This window comes from Notothenia rossii, assembly GCF_949606895.1.
Source record: "Notothenia rossii genome assembly, chromosome: 9".
Taxonomy (NCBI): Eukaryota; Metazoa; Chordata; class Actinopteri; order Perciformes; family Nototheniidae; genus Notothenia; species Notothenia rossii.
This window is the reverse complement of record NC_136907.1, coordinates 55,651,694-55,671,288: the sequence shown is the minus strand read 5'-3', so window position 1 is coordinate 55,671,288 and position 19,595 is coordinate 55,651,694. Positions and strand designations below refer to the sequence as shown.

General features: G+C 39.0%; 1 protein-coding gene across 4 annotated transcripts; it reads right to left on the bottom strand.

Moving 5' to 3' along the window:
- Window positions 1-6,762: 6,762 nt before the first annotated feature.
- On the bottom strand, window positions 6,763-11,910 carry LOC307019504 (solute carrier family 22 member 13-like). Of its 4 annotated transcripts, none has more exons than XM_079650473.1 (8): window positions 11,508-11,910; window positions 11,049-11,217; window positions 10,847-10,967; window positions 10,295-10,389; window positions 8,550-8,764; window positions 8,349-8,457; window positions 7,969-8,175; window positions 6,763-7,863 (listed from the first exon to the last, which is right to left on the bottom strand). In XM_079650473.1, the coding sequence occupies exons 2-8, from the start codon at window positions 11,150-11,152 to the stop codon at window positions 7,806-7,808; spliced, it is 909 nt and encodes a 302-aa protein (XP_079506599.1). In that variant the 5' UTR covers window positions 11,153-11,217; window positions 11,508-11,910; the 3' UTR covers window positions 6,763-7,805. The 4 variants fall into 4 exon arrangements, with proteins under 4 accessions (XP_079506599.1, XP_079506597.1, XP_079506598.1 ...); XM_079650471.1 differs by having other exon boundaries at window positions 6,764-7,863; window positions 11,468-11,910; XM_079650472.1 differs by having other exon boundaries at window positions 6,764-7,863; window positions 11,049-11,910.
- Window positions 11,911-19,595: the final 7,685 nt, after the last annotated feature.

The window sequence follows — 19,595 nt, the reverse complement described above, 5'->3', positions numbered from 1 at the left end:
GCAGAAGCCAGCTTTACCACCAAAGCCACAATGGATCAAATCTGTAGTTGTAGAAGATGAGAATATTTTAGCTGCTCCCAACGTCCCTTGCACCATTACAGACAACATAGAACGCGCAGACATCTTTCCAAAACCAAAGAAAAGCTTTCCCAAGCCTTGTCCAGATAAACTTTCGGAAAACATAACACATGGCCAAACCAGTAAAGAGGCCTTACATGAAACATCGCACCAAAACTGTATTGAAGCATTCCATGACTCAAATAAAGCGCAAGAAAGTCTACCAACCCACTCAAAGGTTCAGGAAAATAAGAAGCAAAAGAAAATACTTACTGGAAGCAAATCAGAAGGCCTCGTCATGAGGTTGAACAGCACTGAAATGGAGATGGACAGAAATGTAATACAGAAAATCAATGCAGCTGAGGAGATACAAATGTGCATGAAGAATTATGCAGAAGAAGGTAAACATGAAATGAACATGAGCTTGCAGGCTGCTCTACATAACTTCGAAAGAAAAAAGAGTGAGACTCAAGAGAATAGAGTCCCTTTGTTGTCCAAGAGGGTAAGAGTGATAAATGATAGTGATAGTGACCATAAGCAAACCAACAATACCTCAGCTCAGCAACACCAATCACATCCCAAAGATGAACGCAACACTGATGACGCACAGCACGTACAGCAAAACGAAAAGCCACACAAAATTGAAGATAAAGTTGTTTTAAGACAAAAGAAAGGAAGAGAGACAGACGACCAAAGAAGACAAAGGCTTTCTGTCCACAAGGAAGAGATCATGAAGGGAAATGAGAAAGCGGCCAGTGAAATCTTTGAAAATTTGAGGAAACGAGAGGAACTCAAAGGAATCCTTTCTCAAGTGCAAGAGATGGAGGGAGAGACGTTATATGAGACTGTCCCTGTGTGGATGGTTACTCAAGGTGGAAATGCAAAGCAAAGTAAAACTGGAGAAAAGAAGGTTGAAGTAGAGACACAGGATGATGATCTCGAAAGCATCTCCTCAGTTGAGACAGCATTTGAAGATCTGGAAAAGGCAAGCAAGGAAATAATGAATCTGAAGGAAGAAACATTAGCAAAACTTCTTGACATTGAAGAGACCATTAAAAAAGCTTTGTACTCCGTTTCCAACCTGAAATCTGAGGCTGACATCGCAGGGTTGTCGGGACTATTTGATGAATCTTTAAAAACTGAGCAAAGCTTTCAACCCGCCAACAACATCAGGAAGATCAGCATTGGCTCAAGCAAGGTCAAATCAAGTCAAATCAAAGAGGCATCTGCGGGGAATATGCAAACTTATTCGGACTCAAATCGTTCCAAACAAGAAGTGCGCAGACAAGTCCACAACAGGCCACTCATCAGACAGTCCTCATCCCAGTCTTCCCCATCATTCATCTCAATTCACTCAGCTGCCAGAAAGCCTGTCGAACAACCAAAGCCACCCATGTCAACATTTAAACCAAAGGGTGATTCTGAAAGTTGTCATGACGCAAATAGCGACCGTGGACATGAGTTTGCTTTACCGTTAAAAAATGGTCACAGCCCGGCACAACGCAAGGTCAGTGTGCTCGAGGTGAAAACTGTTCCAGAGCAACCCGCAGGAATAGTTGGTACAAAGACAGTCAGTGAAACATACGAAGAGACCGATGGCTTTGGCAATGTATTTGTTTCTTCTGTGACTTCCACATTTGTCACCAAACAGTCTGAAAGCAAACCATCGGCACTGTTTGAAGTAGTGGGGAATCCAACAAAATGCGAAGTCATGACATCCCCATTAATTCGAAGATCTGCTCGCCCTTTTGAAGAGAAAGTGTTGAGCACTGCCAACAATGAAGGGACTGTGTTTGTAACATTTAGCCAACCAAAAGACAACTTCTAATTAGGACAAGAAGAGTTTCCTGAATTTAATTTTAGGAAAGCATTTGATTCATTTGTGTATTTATTACAATTTCTGAAAAGGTTTTGTCGGTCATAAAATTGATATTATTAAATTATGGAAATGTTGACATTTAATACAAATTTGTTTTATAGATGTTATACTGTAACCACATGATAAAGTGTTAAGTTCTTGTATTGAAGCTAAGCATAGTTGATGCTGTATATTCTGTTGTGTAAATTGTCAAATAAAAACAATTTTAAGAGATGTGATTGTGAAAATGACTGGTCTCTAATTATTGTTCTTTAAAACTCAAAGTTTATTAGATATAGAAAATCATCATATCACAAAATGTTTACTTCCTTATACATCTTAATGACGCTAGCTTTAGAAATAATTAAGTTTACTTAAAAGAAAAGTTCAAAATGTTGGGAAATACACTTTGCTTTTTGGCAGAGTTAGAAAATAAGATTCATACTGCCCTCATATTTCGCCGCTTAACAACAAATATGTTTAAACGACAATAAATCATTACAATAGAAGGAAAGGCTTTAATGAAATGTTTTACATACCTTGAACTGAATTTGTTTTATCACCATAGTTCGGGTCACCTGCCAAGGATACATGCTCTGCCTGTTTGACACCTGTCTATCCAATGGAAAAAATGGTGGCCAATAAACTTATCCTACACAACAACTGTTTCTGCTGTAAACACTGTAAGAAGAAGCTCAGGTGAGAGATTTAAAAGGACTCAAATTAAAAAAGACATTCACCACAATCAATAATATAAATCACTAGAATGTAAATTCTAATGTTAATGAAAAAACACATTTTAAGAGGATTTAGAAATGACATTTTGATTATTGCAAATCTCCAATGAATTGAAATAATTCACAGCTGATTAACAGATATGATGAATAACAAATCATGACAAATAAAACAATATCTAAATTAAAGTTTAGTTTTATATTAAAAATGCTTTGTTTTACTTTATTGCAGCATCCACAACTATTCTTCTCTTTATGGGGAGTTCTACTGCATTGCTCACTACCAACAGCTTTTTAGAAGATCAGGAAATTATGATGAGGGATTTGGGCATAAGCAACACAAAGACCGCTGGCTTCAGAAAAATAAAGAAATAGAAGAGACAGACAATCGGCCCACTCCCAAAATAAATAAAAACAGTTCAAACACGTCCAATGACTCCAGAGAATCCACTGATAGTGTGAGAAGGTCTGCAAGAGACATAGGATGTAACAGCAGTGCTGACGTTAATGGCAAACTGAAAAGAAGCTGGCCACCAGAGAAGAAGAGACCCGTAGTTAATCCAGCACAGTTATCATATGTAAAAAATAAGACATCTGACATTGGCAAAGCACTTACTTCAGAGCATCAGAAAAGTGACAACAGCCAATTAAAGATCAACCATGGTGGGGAAATACATGACAAAGTAAAGGCACTGTCAAGTTCCATCATTTCGGGAGTCAAGGAACGATCTAAAACAACCGGTCATAACTCAGCTGAGAAGTTTCCTCCAGGGGAAACAAAATCCAGGAGTGATCAAACCAATGACAGCATCTCTCAGAGAGTGCTCAACTTTTCTTCACCCCACAAAGAAAAGGGTAGCACTGTGACAAACATGAAAACTGCACAGAAAAATGTGGCACTGACCCCCAAAACAAACTTCAATACAACGTCTTCCAGACCAGATGCTTATCCAAATAAAGCTAAGAAGTCTGTACGGTTTGCTTCAAATGTTGATGTTGCTCAGTATGACATGTCCTTGCAACTGACCACTGGAGACAAATGTGAAGGCCATAGTATGCATCTTCCAGACCAAACAGAACAGAACAAAGTGGATGAATATGAGGATATCCAAGATGTAGGGGATAATAATAACTTACATCATTTGTCATTTGAGTTGAGCAAAGAACAGAGCCACAGTGAGGTGTACTTTGAAAGCCATGAATATAACAGCCATGGAATAACACAGAGTACATCAAACCAAGAGCCTGATGTTAAAGTGGAGAGCAGTGAAGAGATCCCAGAGACTGATACAACTATTTTGAATGGAGTTGTAGACAAGGTTGAGGAACCACTTGACTCTCAGAGTTTCACTGACACTTTTAATTCAGTTCAAGAAGTTTTGAAACACAAAGAACCATCTGAGATGTGCCAAGTCAATCCAGAAAACCCATGTGATTCAGAAAGTCCAATGACTCTGCAAAGCCCAGCAGGACTTATGAGTGGACAGGAGGCCAGCCTTAAGGGGAATACAGAACAAATTCAAAAGATGGAGTCAGGCAATGACCAAGAAACTGGAAGTATTCCAAAGACGCCTGTTGCAAGAACACATTCTCTGAAAGGTTTTTCAAAACAGACTGAAAAGACTAAATTGAGACTGGGATCCTGGTCGAAAGGAAAGAGTCCTATGTCAAAGCTCTTCACCTCAGGTGGAAGTGACAAAACAAACAAAGTTGAACCAAAAGAGGCCAAAAAAACAGATGTCAAACCTAGTGGTGGACTCTTAGGAAGACTTTTTCAGTCATCCTCTGAGAAAGCTGAGGATCCCACAAAATTAGCTGTGCGAAATGAAAGAAATGACAAAACTACTGATGATGACAAAAAGAGAGAGGAGTTAAGGGAAGTCCTTACAGAGGAAAAGCAAAAGGAGGGCGACATGTCTGAAGAACCACTTCAAGAACAAGAGCCTGGAGATCTTTTGAAGGAAAGGTCAGATTTTCCCGAGCAAAACACAACGGAGAGTAACCTAAATGAGGCTGGAAGCAAATCAATAGAGCCGTCGACTTCAACAAGTGAAACAGTAGAGGACCTAACAGCTCCAGAGCAAACGAATGATCAGGAATTACATTTACAAAGCATGTTTGTAACCTACCCTGAAACTGAGTCTAAAGCTCTCCATCATACAGTAGAATCAGTAAGCCTAGCATCGGAGGAGTCAATCAAACAGTCATTACCAGGGGAAAAAGGTGATGGTCCATTCAATGATGACTTTTTTGGGGACAGTATCAGTTCAGCACCGGTTGATGCATTGGTAATTCTGGTAAATACTGAGGAATCTGTTCAAAGATCAAATGAACTGCTAGACGAAGGCGTAAGAGACCTCTGCGATGGAGTGATCCTTGATCTCAACCAGGAACTTTCGACCGATTCCCCTAATCTTTTTGATCACGTCAACATCACCAGTAATGCCTTTGTATCTTCTTTGAGTGACACAGCTTTGCCGGAAGTTGCTCCCACTGATACTTTCAGCCTGCTTGACAATCACCCAATACTGCCTCAGAATGACCTGATCCTTGGCCTTACAGATCCAGCACCTGTGAACCAAGAAGAGGATCAAAGTCATTTCCCTACAAACAGCCAGAGAGATGATCAGGACGCAGACTTTGACATGTTCAGTTCAAACAACGCTCTGTTCACTCAGCCACCTACTGTTAATGTGCCTCATCAAGGAGGAGCGGATAGTTCTTCAAACCAACCGACTGCCTTTCCAGATGACATATTTGGAAGCAGTGATGTGTTGACATTGCTGCCATCCACCCCAGCTACTTCTAACTCACTTTACGATTGGTTTGGTTCAGATTCAGCTTCTGTCACCCCTCCTTCAGCTCCTACAGGTCTTTTTGCTGATGACATCTTCGCATCAGAACCAAAGCTGCTGGCAGTGTCTGAGCCCAGTGATGTGAATTTATTTGTGGACAGTCTCTTAGACAACAGCAGCACTGAGCAAACAGCAGAAAGCACTGTCACAAATAGTAACTGGATGGATGATTTGCTCGGGTAAAGCGTGAATGCGTTACATGATGTAACACACAAAGTTGGAATGTGTAATAAATTAATGTATGTACACTTTTTGATTGCATGCATATGATAACCACACAAAACAGCTTATATTGGGTTTGTTTACAATTTAATTTAGACATTTGTATCAAAGTAGATATGCAACATACATGTAATTGTTAATACAGTATGTGTCTTTACACTACAGCTGCCAATTCAATATATTTTATGACATGGATATGATTAATTTTTTCCAAAGTTAACTTTCAAGGAAACAAAGGATGTACATTTTGCTGAATAAATATATTTCAAATGAATGAATAGTTTATAAAATAAAGTTAGTAAAGAAGTATAAATTGATAGGAAAATGTCTGTATACACTCAAGAAAGTCAAACTGAAATGCTGTGTTCTGAATGTATCTTTAAATGATTCATCCGTAATAAAATTCTCCAACTCCAAGGGTGTTTGGTTTGTTGACCTCTTGAACAGCATGTCATAGTTCATAATAAACTCCTTGGCAACATTTCTTTTATGAGGCTTTAAAAGCAGTAATTCTTTGCTTTTTGGAAAATATGCTTGCATTCTAGCAGTTAGTTGGCACTCCAAACGGTGGTGTTTGTGCTGTCAAAGTAAATGGACCAATCATAGTATTTTTGTATAAGTTTCCATAAGCTAAACTTAAAATATGTTGATTGTGAACTGTGTTAGAAGGGATTGTACGATGAATCCGTACGATCAATGTAAATCATTTACCACTCTATCTACATAACTTTCTTTCAAATGGGTGACACACGTTGCCTTACTCTGCCTAAAGGTAACACGTTCCAAGCACCAGCACTTTATAAATGTAACTTTTTAACACATTATAGAATTGTAGATTTTACCAGCAATTTTACTTGATATCTGCACTGGAGAAAATAGTATTTTTAAGATTAAACAAACAAGATAAAAAATGTGAATAAGCAATATTTAGAGGGTGCTGTTACCTTTTGATATTCAGCATATATTGCATCACTTTTTATAGATTATTCTTGGCAGGATATACGCTATATCTTTAACCTATTCATTTCCTTCAAATAACAAGGAAAAAATGATATTGCATTTATTTTGTACAATTGTCGCTCACACCACAAACAATATATTTTTTAATCTGTAATTTTAATGAGAAGGCACTGTGACGTTTAATAAAAGATGATTGTGATGTTTGATCTTATGATCAAATGTGTAAAATACCGTAGAAATGAATGTAATTGTAACCTTTCACAATGTTTATATGTAAAGTTTAGACTCCAAATAAAAAATAAGCATGTTCTAAATACCCCCAGTTTTTAGAGATGTGGGTATGAGGAAAAAGAGAGAGGGTTTTATTTTCTGACACTTTGTCGAGTTCCCTGACACACCGGGGACACATATTTATGTATAAAAGACATCAAAAAGTGCTCTTTTTGCATGATAGGTCCCCTTTAATGTCGGTTATATGAGTTTGTGTAAGCTAAAACAGCTTAGAAACAATGTACATGAATATTGTAGCCTAACTGCACAATAAGAACCACTCTAAAGTACACTCTAAAACAAACAAACATTTGGGGGACATATGTTTCTGTGAAATCATTGGTGTAACTAATGTGTTTGAATTGAAACACAAAGACATCGTAAAGCTTATGAATGAATTATTTGATGTACTGAGTGAAACATATGTGAAAAATAAAGAAACAAGCATTTTCCAAATAAATGCTATTCTTTTGAGCACTAAAACATCTTGAACTGTCTCTAAAGAGGTTAATCAAATGAGGCTTAAGCTCACAAAGGTTAACCAACACCAAAAAACACTTTAAATAAATGAACAATCATTCAATCCTCGCAGCTTAATTTAAAGGGTTTTCAACAAAGGCAACATGTTTCAATGATTGCAAAAAGTGACTTGATAATACCTTTTTCTCAAACAACAAGACAGATTGACCTTTTTAAGAAATTACAGTTCTTTCAATATTTCAATATCACAATACATTTTTCCAGTTACATCTTGAAATGAATATGTTTTCATACCATCCCTTGACTAGTAAGTAATGAGAGGTTTAGTTTTTAGAGAAAATGTGAAATGCTTTTAAAGAACGCACAGGTCTACATCTTTGTTGATTCTTGATTGAGACTGGAGGATGTTCTTCTGGAAGTAACATTTCTGAAAGAAGCAGGACAGATATAGATGCATGACTATGAGTTATCCGCGGTAAAATTAGGAAACGTAACAGATATCATCTTGTCTAATACCGATGGAACATATTACCTATTGTTCTCGACCTCATCGGCTGAATCAGGAAGTTCTTTATTCCTGGTCTCAGGGAGCAGGAAGCCGAGCGCTCCAGCGACCAGCGTAAAGCTGCTAAAGACAGCAGGGGGTATGGACCAGTGGAACACGGCCAACATGTTGAGCAGTGGAGCCATCATCCCTCCTGCTCTTGCTGACATGGCTCCTAAAGCTGTTGCTGTTTGTCTGAAAGAGGGGTGGGAGTTATAACAGTAATATACTTCCCAATCAAATGAACAGATCAATTGATTTCCCTCAGGTTCACAAAGTTATTATTCCATATTTACCTGTTTCTTTACCCTGGTCTAGAAAGTTTGCACACAAAAACAAAAGGCTAAATATAAACTTTGAACACCTACCTAACAGATGTTGGAAACAACTCCTGCAAATAAACGGTACATACAGCACCAGCCCAGATCATAAAGAAACGAGATGCGACAGATAAAGATGTAACAGCAATGGGATATCCTGAAAACATAAACAAAAAACGGTTAAAGACAGATAATAAGGACAAACAGTATGATACCATAATTTGGCTAACTAAACTAATTGGTTTATACCTTGAGGAACAGCCAGGATAAACATGCTGGATATTCCTCCAATCACAAATGTTGATACGAGTGAAATTCTTCGCCCAAAAACCTCCATTAGCCACATGGAGAGTATATTAGCTGCCACTTCAAAGGCACCAAACATAAGCTGTGTCAAGAAGACGTTGGAGCCAATGTTTCCCATGTCGAAGTACAGGGAGAACAAGGTTAGGTTCAATGAAAAACTTAAAAACAAGAAGAAAACAGATCATGCATTATTAAACATTCATAACAAGCACATTCATTTTTTAACAGTTGCTTCTTCATTCAAGATTAATGATTTGTTCTGCAGCATTAATAGAGTAGGGCAGTGATGACGGTTTTTTGTCTGTTGACAAAAAGCAATGACATTTTACAAATGTTCACATTGCTTACACTTTTTGTTCAGCAAGATAATCTCCACATATTAACACAACTTTTGTGCTTTTTGAAGTGTAACAGCAATCACTAGAAGTAAAAAGCTGCCGTTGTAAACAAACTACATAGCAGTCGAATGTCTGTAACACCACTGCTGAGCTTAAAGATCTACTATCATGCTATGTTTAGGCCTATATTATGTGTATCAAATATATACAAATATATTTAAAAAATATAGTGTTATGCTCAAAATACCAAACAGATCATGCATTTTAGAAATCCCTCATATCCTTCATCCATGTTAGAGATTAGAATGGCTGATTCTCTGCTGGCCCCGCCCCCTTCTGAGTATGCAGGCACACAGTGAATTCTGTGACGAGCTGTCTGCTCTACCAAGATACAGCTAAATGCTGCCGTGATTAAACACCACATCATGTTCCAAACAACTTCAAGGATTATTTATTGCGGGTTTACTACAAGGTGAGTTCCCTTTTTTATTTCCTGCTTTTTCTACACATACTCTCTCCAGTAGCCTACAGGTTAGCTCTGAGTGTTAGTGATGCTTGCTAATGTAAACATAACCATATCACGCTAAAAACACGTCGCGCATTGTTTCTGATAGCGACGTTTCTGATAGGGCCGTGGGTGTAAAGCCAGCCCACATTTCAGATATTACGTCATATCGGACGCAAATCTGGATCAGCTCCGTTGTTCCCCCGTTTTTAGAGATGTGGGTGCAGAGGAAAAGAGAGAGGGTTTTATTTCCTGCCACTTTGTGAGTTCCCTGACACACCTGGGACACATATTTATGTATAAAAGACATAAAAAAAGTGCATTTAGCATGATAGGACACCTTTAAGGCGGACTCATTTGTCTCTTGTGAGCAATGACCATTTGTATGACTCATAGAACCTTTGGATGTACATGATTTGGAAAAATATTATTACTATTTTATGTTGCACAAATAAACATGAATATCTCTGATGCTTGTGTTAACCACAGATCTTCATCTAACCAAACACACGCTAAAAAGCCATTGATTTCGAGATAAGGGAACAAAAGTATTGGTAAAATGCTAACTCATTTCTGGGTTTTAGGACTGCACCACTCCATTTATATTGTAATATTTATATTTTAACATGAACAATTCCAATAATGTCCAATGTAATTTATTTTATTGGAAAATTACATAAATATTAGGTTATAGCCGTTTTTCTTTTCTTTTTTAGTTATAATAAAGAACTGTCATAATTTGAATATTTCGTATTTGGTCCATTGAAGACTTTATTAAGTACCATATACAGTCTATGTTAAGTACATAGTAAATAAATAAAAGATTAAATGAAATTTGAACTTACTATCCCCATGCTACAATGAAGAAATATCTGGTCAGTTGAGGTGATCTGAAAATAGTTGTGATGCCTCCTTTGTTCTCAGGGTCTTTTATTGCAATCTATGGCAGAAATATTATTTACGTAACTCTGAAACTGTTACCTACACACAAGCTATTTACATTTACATATCAGGTCATTAATATTTCACTGAAAACAGGTCTGCTAAAAGCTTTACCTACATTTTCGCAATAGGTATTTCGGTATTATTCTTTTGTTATAAGAAAAATATTATGACTTTCAAAGACTAATTTGTATTAATATTAATAATATGAATAAGTTAATGATTAAATATTGTAATTAATAAGAAAGGAATTTAATAATGAATAATATCAAATAAATCAATCAATATAAAGTAAAAAGTAGGAACTACATTTCATTAATTGGCATGAATAAACAATGAACTGTAAGCTCATTTAATTTGTACTCAAAGTGTATGTCTTTATGTGTGAAATAGGAAAATTATCATTTACATTAATACTATTGCGTTAGAATTGCAGACTCTTTAATTTTCAATACCTTTTCCAACAGAGAGTCTGAAACTGCGCGTTTGTTGATGGCTGCTGCCTTGATAATCAGCTGTTTAGCCTCCTCTGTCCTTCCTCTGCTTAACAACCACCTGGCTGACTCTGGTATAAACCTCAAAGAAACAAGGAAAGTGCCAGTTAAATAGTGTACATCGTATACAAATAAAACAATGAAAGGTTATACAAATGCTCACCATATGTAGATAACAACGACTGCAAAATTAGCTGCTGTAATAAATTGAGCCAGTCTCCAGTGACGTATGGCGTAGATTACACCAGCCAGGGCGCACTGTCCCATTGCAGCAAAAAGCTGTGTTACACATGCTCCCCATGATCTTTTGGATGCCCCAATCCACTCAGTTGCTGCAATTAGGAAAATAAAAAATTGTCATACTACCATTTAAAAAGGCCCATCCTGTTAAACTTCTGGCATTGCAATGTTCATCTGGCTGAAAACGCAACCTGACATTAATACGAGACCCCTTTGAATATGCAGCCGATGGCTACATTGATTTGAAGCTAGCACAATTCTGGGCAGAAAGCCACACTGAAAGAGCCTGTGACACGAGTTTCCCCCATCATCCAAACCCATCAATTTGAGTAAATATTGTACCCCTAAAAAACGTTGCTGAACTGATTTTGGATATTTGTACTTTGATAACCATTAATCTGCCCTTCAATGTTGACAATTTTCTAGATCTTCTCGGGGATTCTTCAAGTCCCGCCAAATTATGTGTGACGTCATTGCGGGCACAGCGCTCCAGCTGCACCGTTCAGGATCCCAGCATCTGCATGTAAACGCACGATGGGGCACACAGCAGCAAGCTCAGACAGCGATGACAGTTTAATTTTGAACGTGTCTGAGAGCTCATATGAGGCTGAAGGATCGGTTTATTTTGTATCTGTTAGAAGTTTAGGAATTAGGTGCGTCAATATGGGCGATCATACGGTCATGTAGCCAGTGGTGGACTGGGACTAAAAATCAGCCCGGGACTCTCGACCGGCCCACTTCGGTACCACTAGTAAATTGTCAACGGGGGGAGTGGGGGATGTGCTAGTGAGTTATCCGACCGGCCCACTTCGGTACCGGCCCATCGGGATTCGTCCCGATGGCCAGTCCGCCACTGCACCCAGCCCAGCCCACGTAAACTGTCAACGGGGGAAGCCTCGCTGCGGGGAAACGGTGGACGGACCTAGTGTCCCGATCGGAGTGGGAATAATAATAATAATACGTGCATTTTATCCATTAATTTCCCCAACATTGTGGTAAAAAAAAAACACACGTTTAATCCATGTTGGTGTACTACTACAACCAGTGGTGTAGTGGGGATGTTTTTACTGGGTGGACGGGGTGGTGGGTGGACGGGAGACACTATGGACGCGCTCGTGAACTGTCAACGGGGCGGGGGGGGGGGGCTTGGGTACCTCTGTGTCGCCTGTCAGCGCAATTTACATTATGCCGTTTAGACAATATAATAATAAAGGGCGGTGCCGGCTGTCAGCGAACCGATCCGGCCTTTCTGCGCGACTATCACTCAAATGCGGGACATAGTCTCAATGTGTGGGACACGGGACAAATAATAAAAATGCTGTGTGTGCAGTCCCGCACATTGCGGGACACCTGGTCACCCTACACACACAGTTCTGCCCCTCACACACACACGCTTCAAATCAAGTTGCATAAATGCTTGAGCTACGTTTTTATTATAATTACTGTGAAATCTGCCTATTATGTTTTCGTCATTATTACAACAAACACACACTTGCAACTGATAACACTGGCAATGATTTTAGATGTATTAGACTATTAAAAAAAGAAATCATGCTTCAAATAAGTGGGGGTACGGCGTACCCCCGCGTCCAACGCCCACTACACCACTGACTGCAACTACAAAAAGCTAAGGTTTTTTTTCTCATCAGGAAATGCAGACCGGCTCAAACAAAAGATTTTTAAATCATCATCCTCACGATAATTTAATGTATCATATGTTCGCCGAATTGACATGAAAGCACTAATAAATGTAGTTTCATCCACTTGAGTTTACAACTACAAAAATAATCGATTTGTTTTTATATCACATCCGACGGGAGGAAATTCAGCAGCTCTCACTACCGATTTTTAATCCTAATTTAATCATCATCTTCACCACGATCATTTATGTTTATGTTCGCCGAATTGACATGAAAGCACTGACATATATGAATATACTGTAGTCAACTTCATTAAAACGTTATTAACGTGCCTAAACTCAGTAATTCACCATTTTTACGCATGACAACACACTTTGTCCTTGTTTGGCTCTCTCACCGCACAGTGAAGCGTTCCCGCATTGACGTCACTTCCGGCTTCCCCCAAAACCTCAAAACGAGTCGAAGGAATTTTCCCGCGATGTTCGAAATTATTGATATTTATCGGAACGGTATCGCTTCTTTTTTTTTTAAACTGACGGTTCGAGATTACTAGTAGCCCACTATTTCATTGCACAACAGTTGTTGGGTTCGTGTCACAGGCTTTTTAAGTAAAAAGTCAGACTAATAGTCCATGTAGAAAAAGTCCTTGTGGGTTGCAGGGTTAAGTAAATCATTATACTATGTTTTTTACATACAATGTAACCCCACAAACGTATGCAACCTACATTGTCAATGGTAATGCTAATGCACTGTTACTGATGTAAGCCGGACATGCTTACGCTGATAGCTTCACAGAAGACAAACCATGTTAATTCCTGTAACTTTTGTGTTTGAAGGTAGACTTAGAAGGTAGTACAGTTGGTATTTCGTCCTTATCGTAAATATGTATGAACTCAGTAGGCTATACATACACAGCACAGTACAGTTGACTCGATATCCTCCATTTCCAACTCCAATAAAGAAATGGCACCCTAAATACAAGTAAATATTGGGGCAAAGTGTTGAGGCTCCAACAAATATCAACAACATAACTGTTAAAATTTGAGTTGCTCGTTTGCGTCCAAACCTGCAAAGGAAAAGATGAATATGAGGATAGAAAGTAAATCCTCTTTATGTACTGTAAAGAACAGTCAGCACACATTTTATCATTTATCATAGAGCAGAAATACAATGCTTTTCTGTATGAAATACTTACGATTCAGCAAAAGGTCCAAATATGAGGCAACCAAAAATAAGGCCGGCCATGAACACTGCTTGTATCAATATCAAGTTTGCTCTGTCACAAACTAGATCAAACTGTTAAAAAGAAATACATAAATGTTTTTAGATAAAATGTCTCATGAAGTTAATTTGTTATTTCCGCTTTAAAGGTCACCTATTATGCAAAAGGCACTTTTTGATGTCTTTTATACATAAATAAGTGTCAGAAAATACAACCTTCTCCTTTTCCTCTTTACCCACATCTATAAAAACGGGGTTACAACGGAGCTGATCCTGATTTGCTGCGGTCTTGAAGTCATTACTAAAATGTGGGCAGGCTTTACATTGAACTCCTGGCAACGTTCCACCCACGTCCCTATCGTCCCCATACAATCGCTAGCTGAATCCCCTCCCGCAGCTATGTACGACCAACAGCAAAAAATATGTGAGGTTATTATATACAAACACTGCATTTGCACTTTTTCACAAAACGAAAACCACACCATTGGGAAAGCTTAATGTTTTGTTTAATACAAAAAAACAGGGAAAGGCTTGAAAAACACTGAGAGTTGAGACTCAGGGTGCAGGGTGAGGGTCTCAGTGCAGGTATTCAGGCTCCAATGAATCCCCCTCTGGTTCTTGTGCTGAAAGAGGGAGTAACGGACAGGAGAAAGGGTTATACACACCTATATAGCACACCTATTGGATGGGAAATTGCCTTGGGGAGATAAGGTGTGGTCTTTGTTCCCAACTGAAGTTATGGAACTTTATTATTTGTGAGTTTAACAAAGTATGACAAATGGCATCAGTAACAGATGTGATATGAATTTCTATAAAGTTGTCTCACATTCTTGGTCATATTTTATATACAGTATGTAATGAGTATAACATGTCCAGTAAGTATAAAGTGTTTCCTAATACTGTGTATTCAACCACTATGGTATAGTATGGTATTATGGTATGGTATCCTAGCTTAATCTGTTATCTGTAAACATTCCCTAAATCTACTAATTTAGGGATAATCCACTGACATCCTTTAATACACATGTTAATTTGAATCAGATGTACTGATAATATCCGCAATATAAATCTTTAAACTTCTTCTTACCTTTAAAAGTCCGTCACGAACGGGCTATTATGCTGCAACTCTACAGCTCTGTTAGCCTTGGCGCTAACTTCCGGGGAACGATTGAGAGGCTCCACGATCCGCCATTGCTGTAAAAAAGTGGTCCATTGGAGTGGACGGAGATGACATAACTCTCAGTCTATATGGCGCTGATAACCTCATATGTTTTTAACTTAGGATCATACCTGTGTTTAGTCTAGAAAAAGGTAAATGTGTGCATTTTATTATAAAGTTGTGTATATTTACAGACTGTTGCAAAAACTAAGAAGCTTATAAACATCAGGCTTAAAACTAAAAGAGCTTTGAAACACAATGAAAGATGTTCGGAGTTTTTTTTGAGTTATTCATTTAAACTTTTTGTCTAAGAGATTCTGATTTGAAACCGTTGTTACATACAGTTACGGCATTTCCCGTTTCTGCCGGAGATATATATATCTATATCTAGATATAGATATAGAGATATATATATATAGATAGATAGATAGATAGAGATATAGATAGATATATAGATAGATAGAGATATATAGATAGAGATATATAGATAGATAGATATATATATATATAGAGCCAGATAGATAGATAGATACATAGATAGATATAGATATATATAGATATATATCTATATATATATATACAATGACAAAACAGAACACTCACCGCAGAACTAGTCATGGAACAAGACGAACCGAAAACCCAGAACTTAAATACACACAAGACTAATCACACAACAAGACACAGGTGAGGAGGGAGGAGAAAACACAGGGGCCCAGGTGAACATAATCAGACAATTACCCAAAGGAAAACATGACATGGAAAACAGCAAAAACACCCAAACCTACAAAACTATAAACGTGACATAACATGAGAATTGTGACATGATTAGGAGAATGGGGGGAATTCGAAAGAATTATGAGTTGCCAGTTTTGAGCAGAGGGGACAAAATGGCTGTCACAAACTTAGGAAAGGCGGAACTTCTAGCTCAAACATTTAGGAAAGTTCATAGTTCAGATAACCTTACAGAGGAAGCCAGGCAGTGCAGAAATAATACACTCATGGAAAACCCGAGAATATTGGATAAAGTAGAAGTGTTAGGGGATCAGTTGGACCTGCATTTTAGTAGGTTTGAGTTGAGAAGAGCAATTATTAGTGCTCGTCAAACCACTCCTGGGAAAGATGGTGTTTGTTACAAAATGTTGGAACACATGACAGATAACACTCTAGTCATTGTGTTAAGGTTGTTTAATAGGGTGTGGGATTCTGGCCAACTTCCTTCAGTGTGGAAACGAGCGATAATAGTGCCCATCCTAAAGCCAAGGAAAGACCCTTCAGATCCATCTAGCTACAGGCCTATTGCCATGACATCTCATGTATGCAAAATCATGGAAAGAATGGTTACAGAAAGGTTAACATATATCTTAGACAGTAAAGCTCTGTTGTCCCCATGTCAAAGTGGGTTCCGTAGGGGTCGGAATACAATGGATTCTATATTGTGCTGAGAATCAGACATCAGGAAAGCACAGACCAACAAGGAAGTAGTGATTGCAGTCTTCTTTGATATTGAAAAGGCTTATGACATGCTCTGGAAGGAAGGACTACTAATCAAGTTAAAATCATTGGGAATTGGTGGTAAAGCATATAATTGGGTTATGAATTTTTACTGGACAGAAAAATACAAGTAAGAGTAGGTGCAGAATATTCAAGTGTTTATGCTGTGGAAAATGGTACTCCGCAAGGTAGTGTGTGTAGTCCGTTGCTGTTCAATATAATGATACATGACATTTTTAATCAAGTTAATCCAAGTATGGGAAAATCTTTGTATGCAGAGGATGGGGCTTTGTGGGCAAAAGGCCGCAATGTAGCACATGTTGGAAAGAAAATACAAGCTGCAATAGTTGAAGTGGAGAAATGGAAAAATAAATGGGGATTCAAACTGTCAGTAGCTAAGACGCAGGTCATTTGTTTTACAAAACGGCATAACATTGCTCCGATATCGTTAAAATTGTATGAGCAACCTCTTGAACAGGTTAATACAATAAGATTTCTTGGTGTTTGGTTTGACAGAAAGCGAACATGGAGCAATCATATAGGAAAAGTTCAAAATGAATGTAAAAAAGTCAACAATGTACTTCGGTGTTTGGCGGGACAGGAGTGGGGAGCAAGTAGTAGGTCATCACTTCTGAATATATATTGGGCACTGTTGACAGAGTCACATGTATAGCAATAAACTGATCATGACGACGAGGTATTCTTTAGCCTTAACTGGCGTGGTTTATTTTCATATGTGCATTGCACCACTTGACCTGCTCTCCATGAGAGCTAGAGAGAGAGAGATAGAAGGGGAGGGAACAATCCCTTATATCTGATATCTGACGTCAGCTACAATAGCTGCGCCTTCTTACGCCTATAGCGCCCTCTTACTGTGGAACAGTTATAGTGCAGTTACATGCAGACATATTAATACTTACACTTAACACTCCCACTTATGAATGACGTGTATACTGTACAACTTTTCCAAGAAAAATAACAATTCAAAACATCAAAAGAACATGGCAGTCAATATTACATAGTAGGCAATATTTTACACACCGAACATGACCCCTGCACATTTTTTCCATTTCAGTTTGGAGACAGGCTTGGTTATAGCGTCTGCAACCATGTCATCTGTAGGACAGTAAACCAGTGTCATCTTTCCTTCTCTGATGACAGATCTAATGAAGTGATATTCAATTAGACATGTATGAAGCATCTCGTTCCAATTTCGCCCAGACTGTTTCAGGCCGTAAATGGATTTTTCTAGCTTGCACACTAGCTTCTCTCCTTTCTTCTCGTAACCTTCAGGTTGTTCCATATGTCCCTATCAATGGGTGCGTGCAGGTAGGCTGTCTTCATATCCATCTGGTGTAAAATCAAGTCGTCTTCGGCTGCCTTCTGCATAACTACTCGTACACTGGTCAGATTAGCTGTAGGGGAGAATGTCTCACCGTAGTCTATTCCTTCCCTCTGACTGTAGCCTTTGGCTACAAACCTGGCCTTGTACCTGTCGTGCCCTTCAATACCCTCCTTGATTGAGTACACCCACTTGCCTCCCACTGTCTGTCTACCCTCGGGTAATTTTGTTAGAGTAAAAGTATGATTGTCCTCCAGGGACCTCATCTCCTCATCCATCGCTCTCTCCCATTTTCCTGATTCAGGGGATATCATGGCCTCTTTAAAGGTCTTAGGTACACCACTCACTACTCTGTAGCAGTAATCTATGCTGGTAAGTGTACTGTCATCCTCGTCACTTTCTCTCTGGGCATAGTCTTTCAGATACTTTGGGGGTTTATGTTCCCGGGGGGGATATCTCCCACTGCATGAGGCACGTCTCGTCACCCTAGGGTGCTTCTCGCCATCATCCTCCGTTAGCTGTTGACCGTCTGTCTGCATGTCTGTGCTCAGTACACTAGGCTGTGTCGTCTCTCTTTTCTCACACCCTACTCTGGAGTCCAGCTCTGGCTCCTGTGTCTGTGTCTGTGTCTCGTTCTCACATGTTGTCTTTGTGACAAACTTTACTAACCTGTGCTTTTGCACTTTCCCCTAACCGGGATAATAGACTAGAAAAGCGGGGCTGCCCTTGTCATGCCCTACAAAAAGTCCTTTCTCACACCTGGACTCGAGTTTTCCTCTGTCCTGTTGGTAAGCATAACACACTGACCCAAACTTGTGCATCCTGGCTAGATCACACCTTTTTCCTGTCAGTGCTGTATATGGGGTGGTGCCCGTGTGCTTGTTAAAACACCGATTTCTGGCGTAAGCTGCTTCTTGGACTGCATAATGCCATAGACTCTTAGGTAAGTTACCGTCTATTAGCTTACACCCAGTACTTGAATTGGGCCGGTACTCACCGGTACGCAGTACCGGCACTTCTGATTTTTACCCATGTGGTACCGGCACTTCTTACTGAGTACCGGCAAGGTGCCGGTACTCAGTAAAATGCCGGTACTCAGCCGCCGGCAATATACGTATATATTGTAAACGCAACGCAACGCAAATGTGGGTCTGACTCTGCCTCACAGAGGGTGACTGGCTGTCTACATGACGTGGCCTGCCGACATTGCCACTTTCATACAGATCATACTAATGCCCTCGATTGGTCTCTGTGTGTCATTCAAGCTCGGGAGGGTGTGTATTGGTGTATGTGTGGCGCGAGCGAGCGAGAAAGCGCGCGCACCGGTTACGTGTATTGTTGTTAGCATCTGGTGCTAGCTAGCTGCGCTAACGGATATAAGGAGCTGTTTCAACAACAAGGTGGAGGGATTGTCCTTTGCTGTCAGACTGAGAGGCTGATAACTACAGCTCTGGTGAGGTAAATTACTCTCTGAGTCTTTAGATAGTTAACTTAGTTTAAGTTATCTCAGTGGGTCTCAAACGGTTCGGTCACCATTTATGTAAACACATTATTTCCATTTGAGGGGCTAGTGATTAGTAAAATATGCATGAATAATACAACAAAATGTTAACTAGG

What these genes read in the sequence shown, in the direction of transcription:
- LOC307019504 (XM_079650471.1), bottom strand. Translation starts at nt 11,519, where the DNA reads ATGGTTATCAAAGTACAAATATCCAAAATCAGTTCAGCAACGTTTTTT. An exon ending in TTCAGCAACGTTTTTTAGGG is followed by an intron (nt 11,218 to 11,467) that starts GTACAATATTTA and finishes TCCTAATTGCAG; the next exon opens with CAACTGAGTGGATTGGGGCA. An exon ending in TATCCTGGCTGTTCCTCAAG is followed by an intron (nt 8,458 to 8,549) that starts GTATAAACCAAT and finishes TTATGTTTTCAG; the next exon opens with GATATCCCATTGCTGTTACA.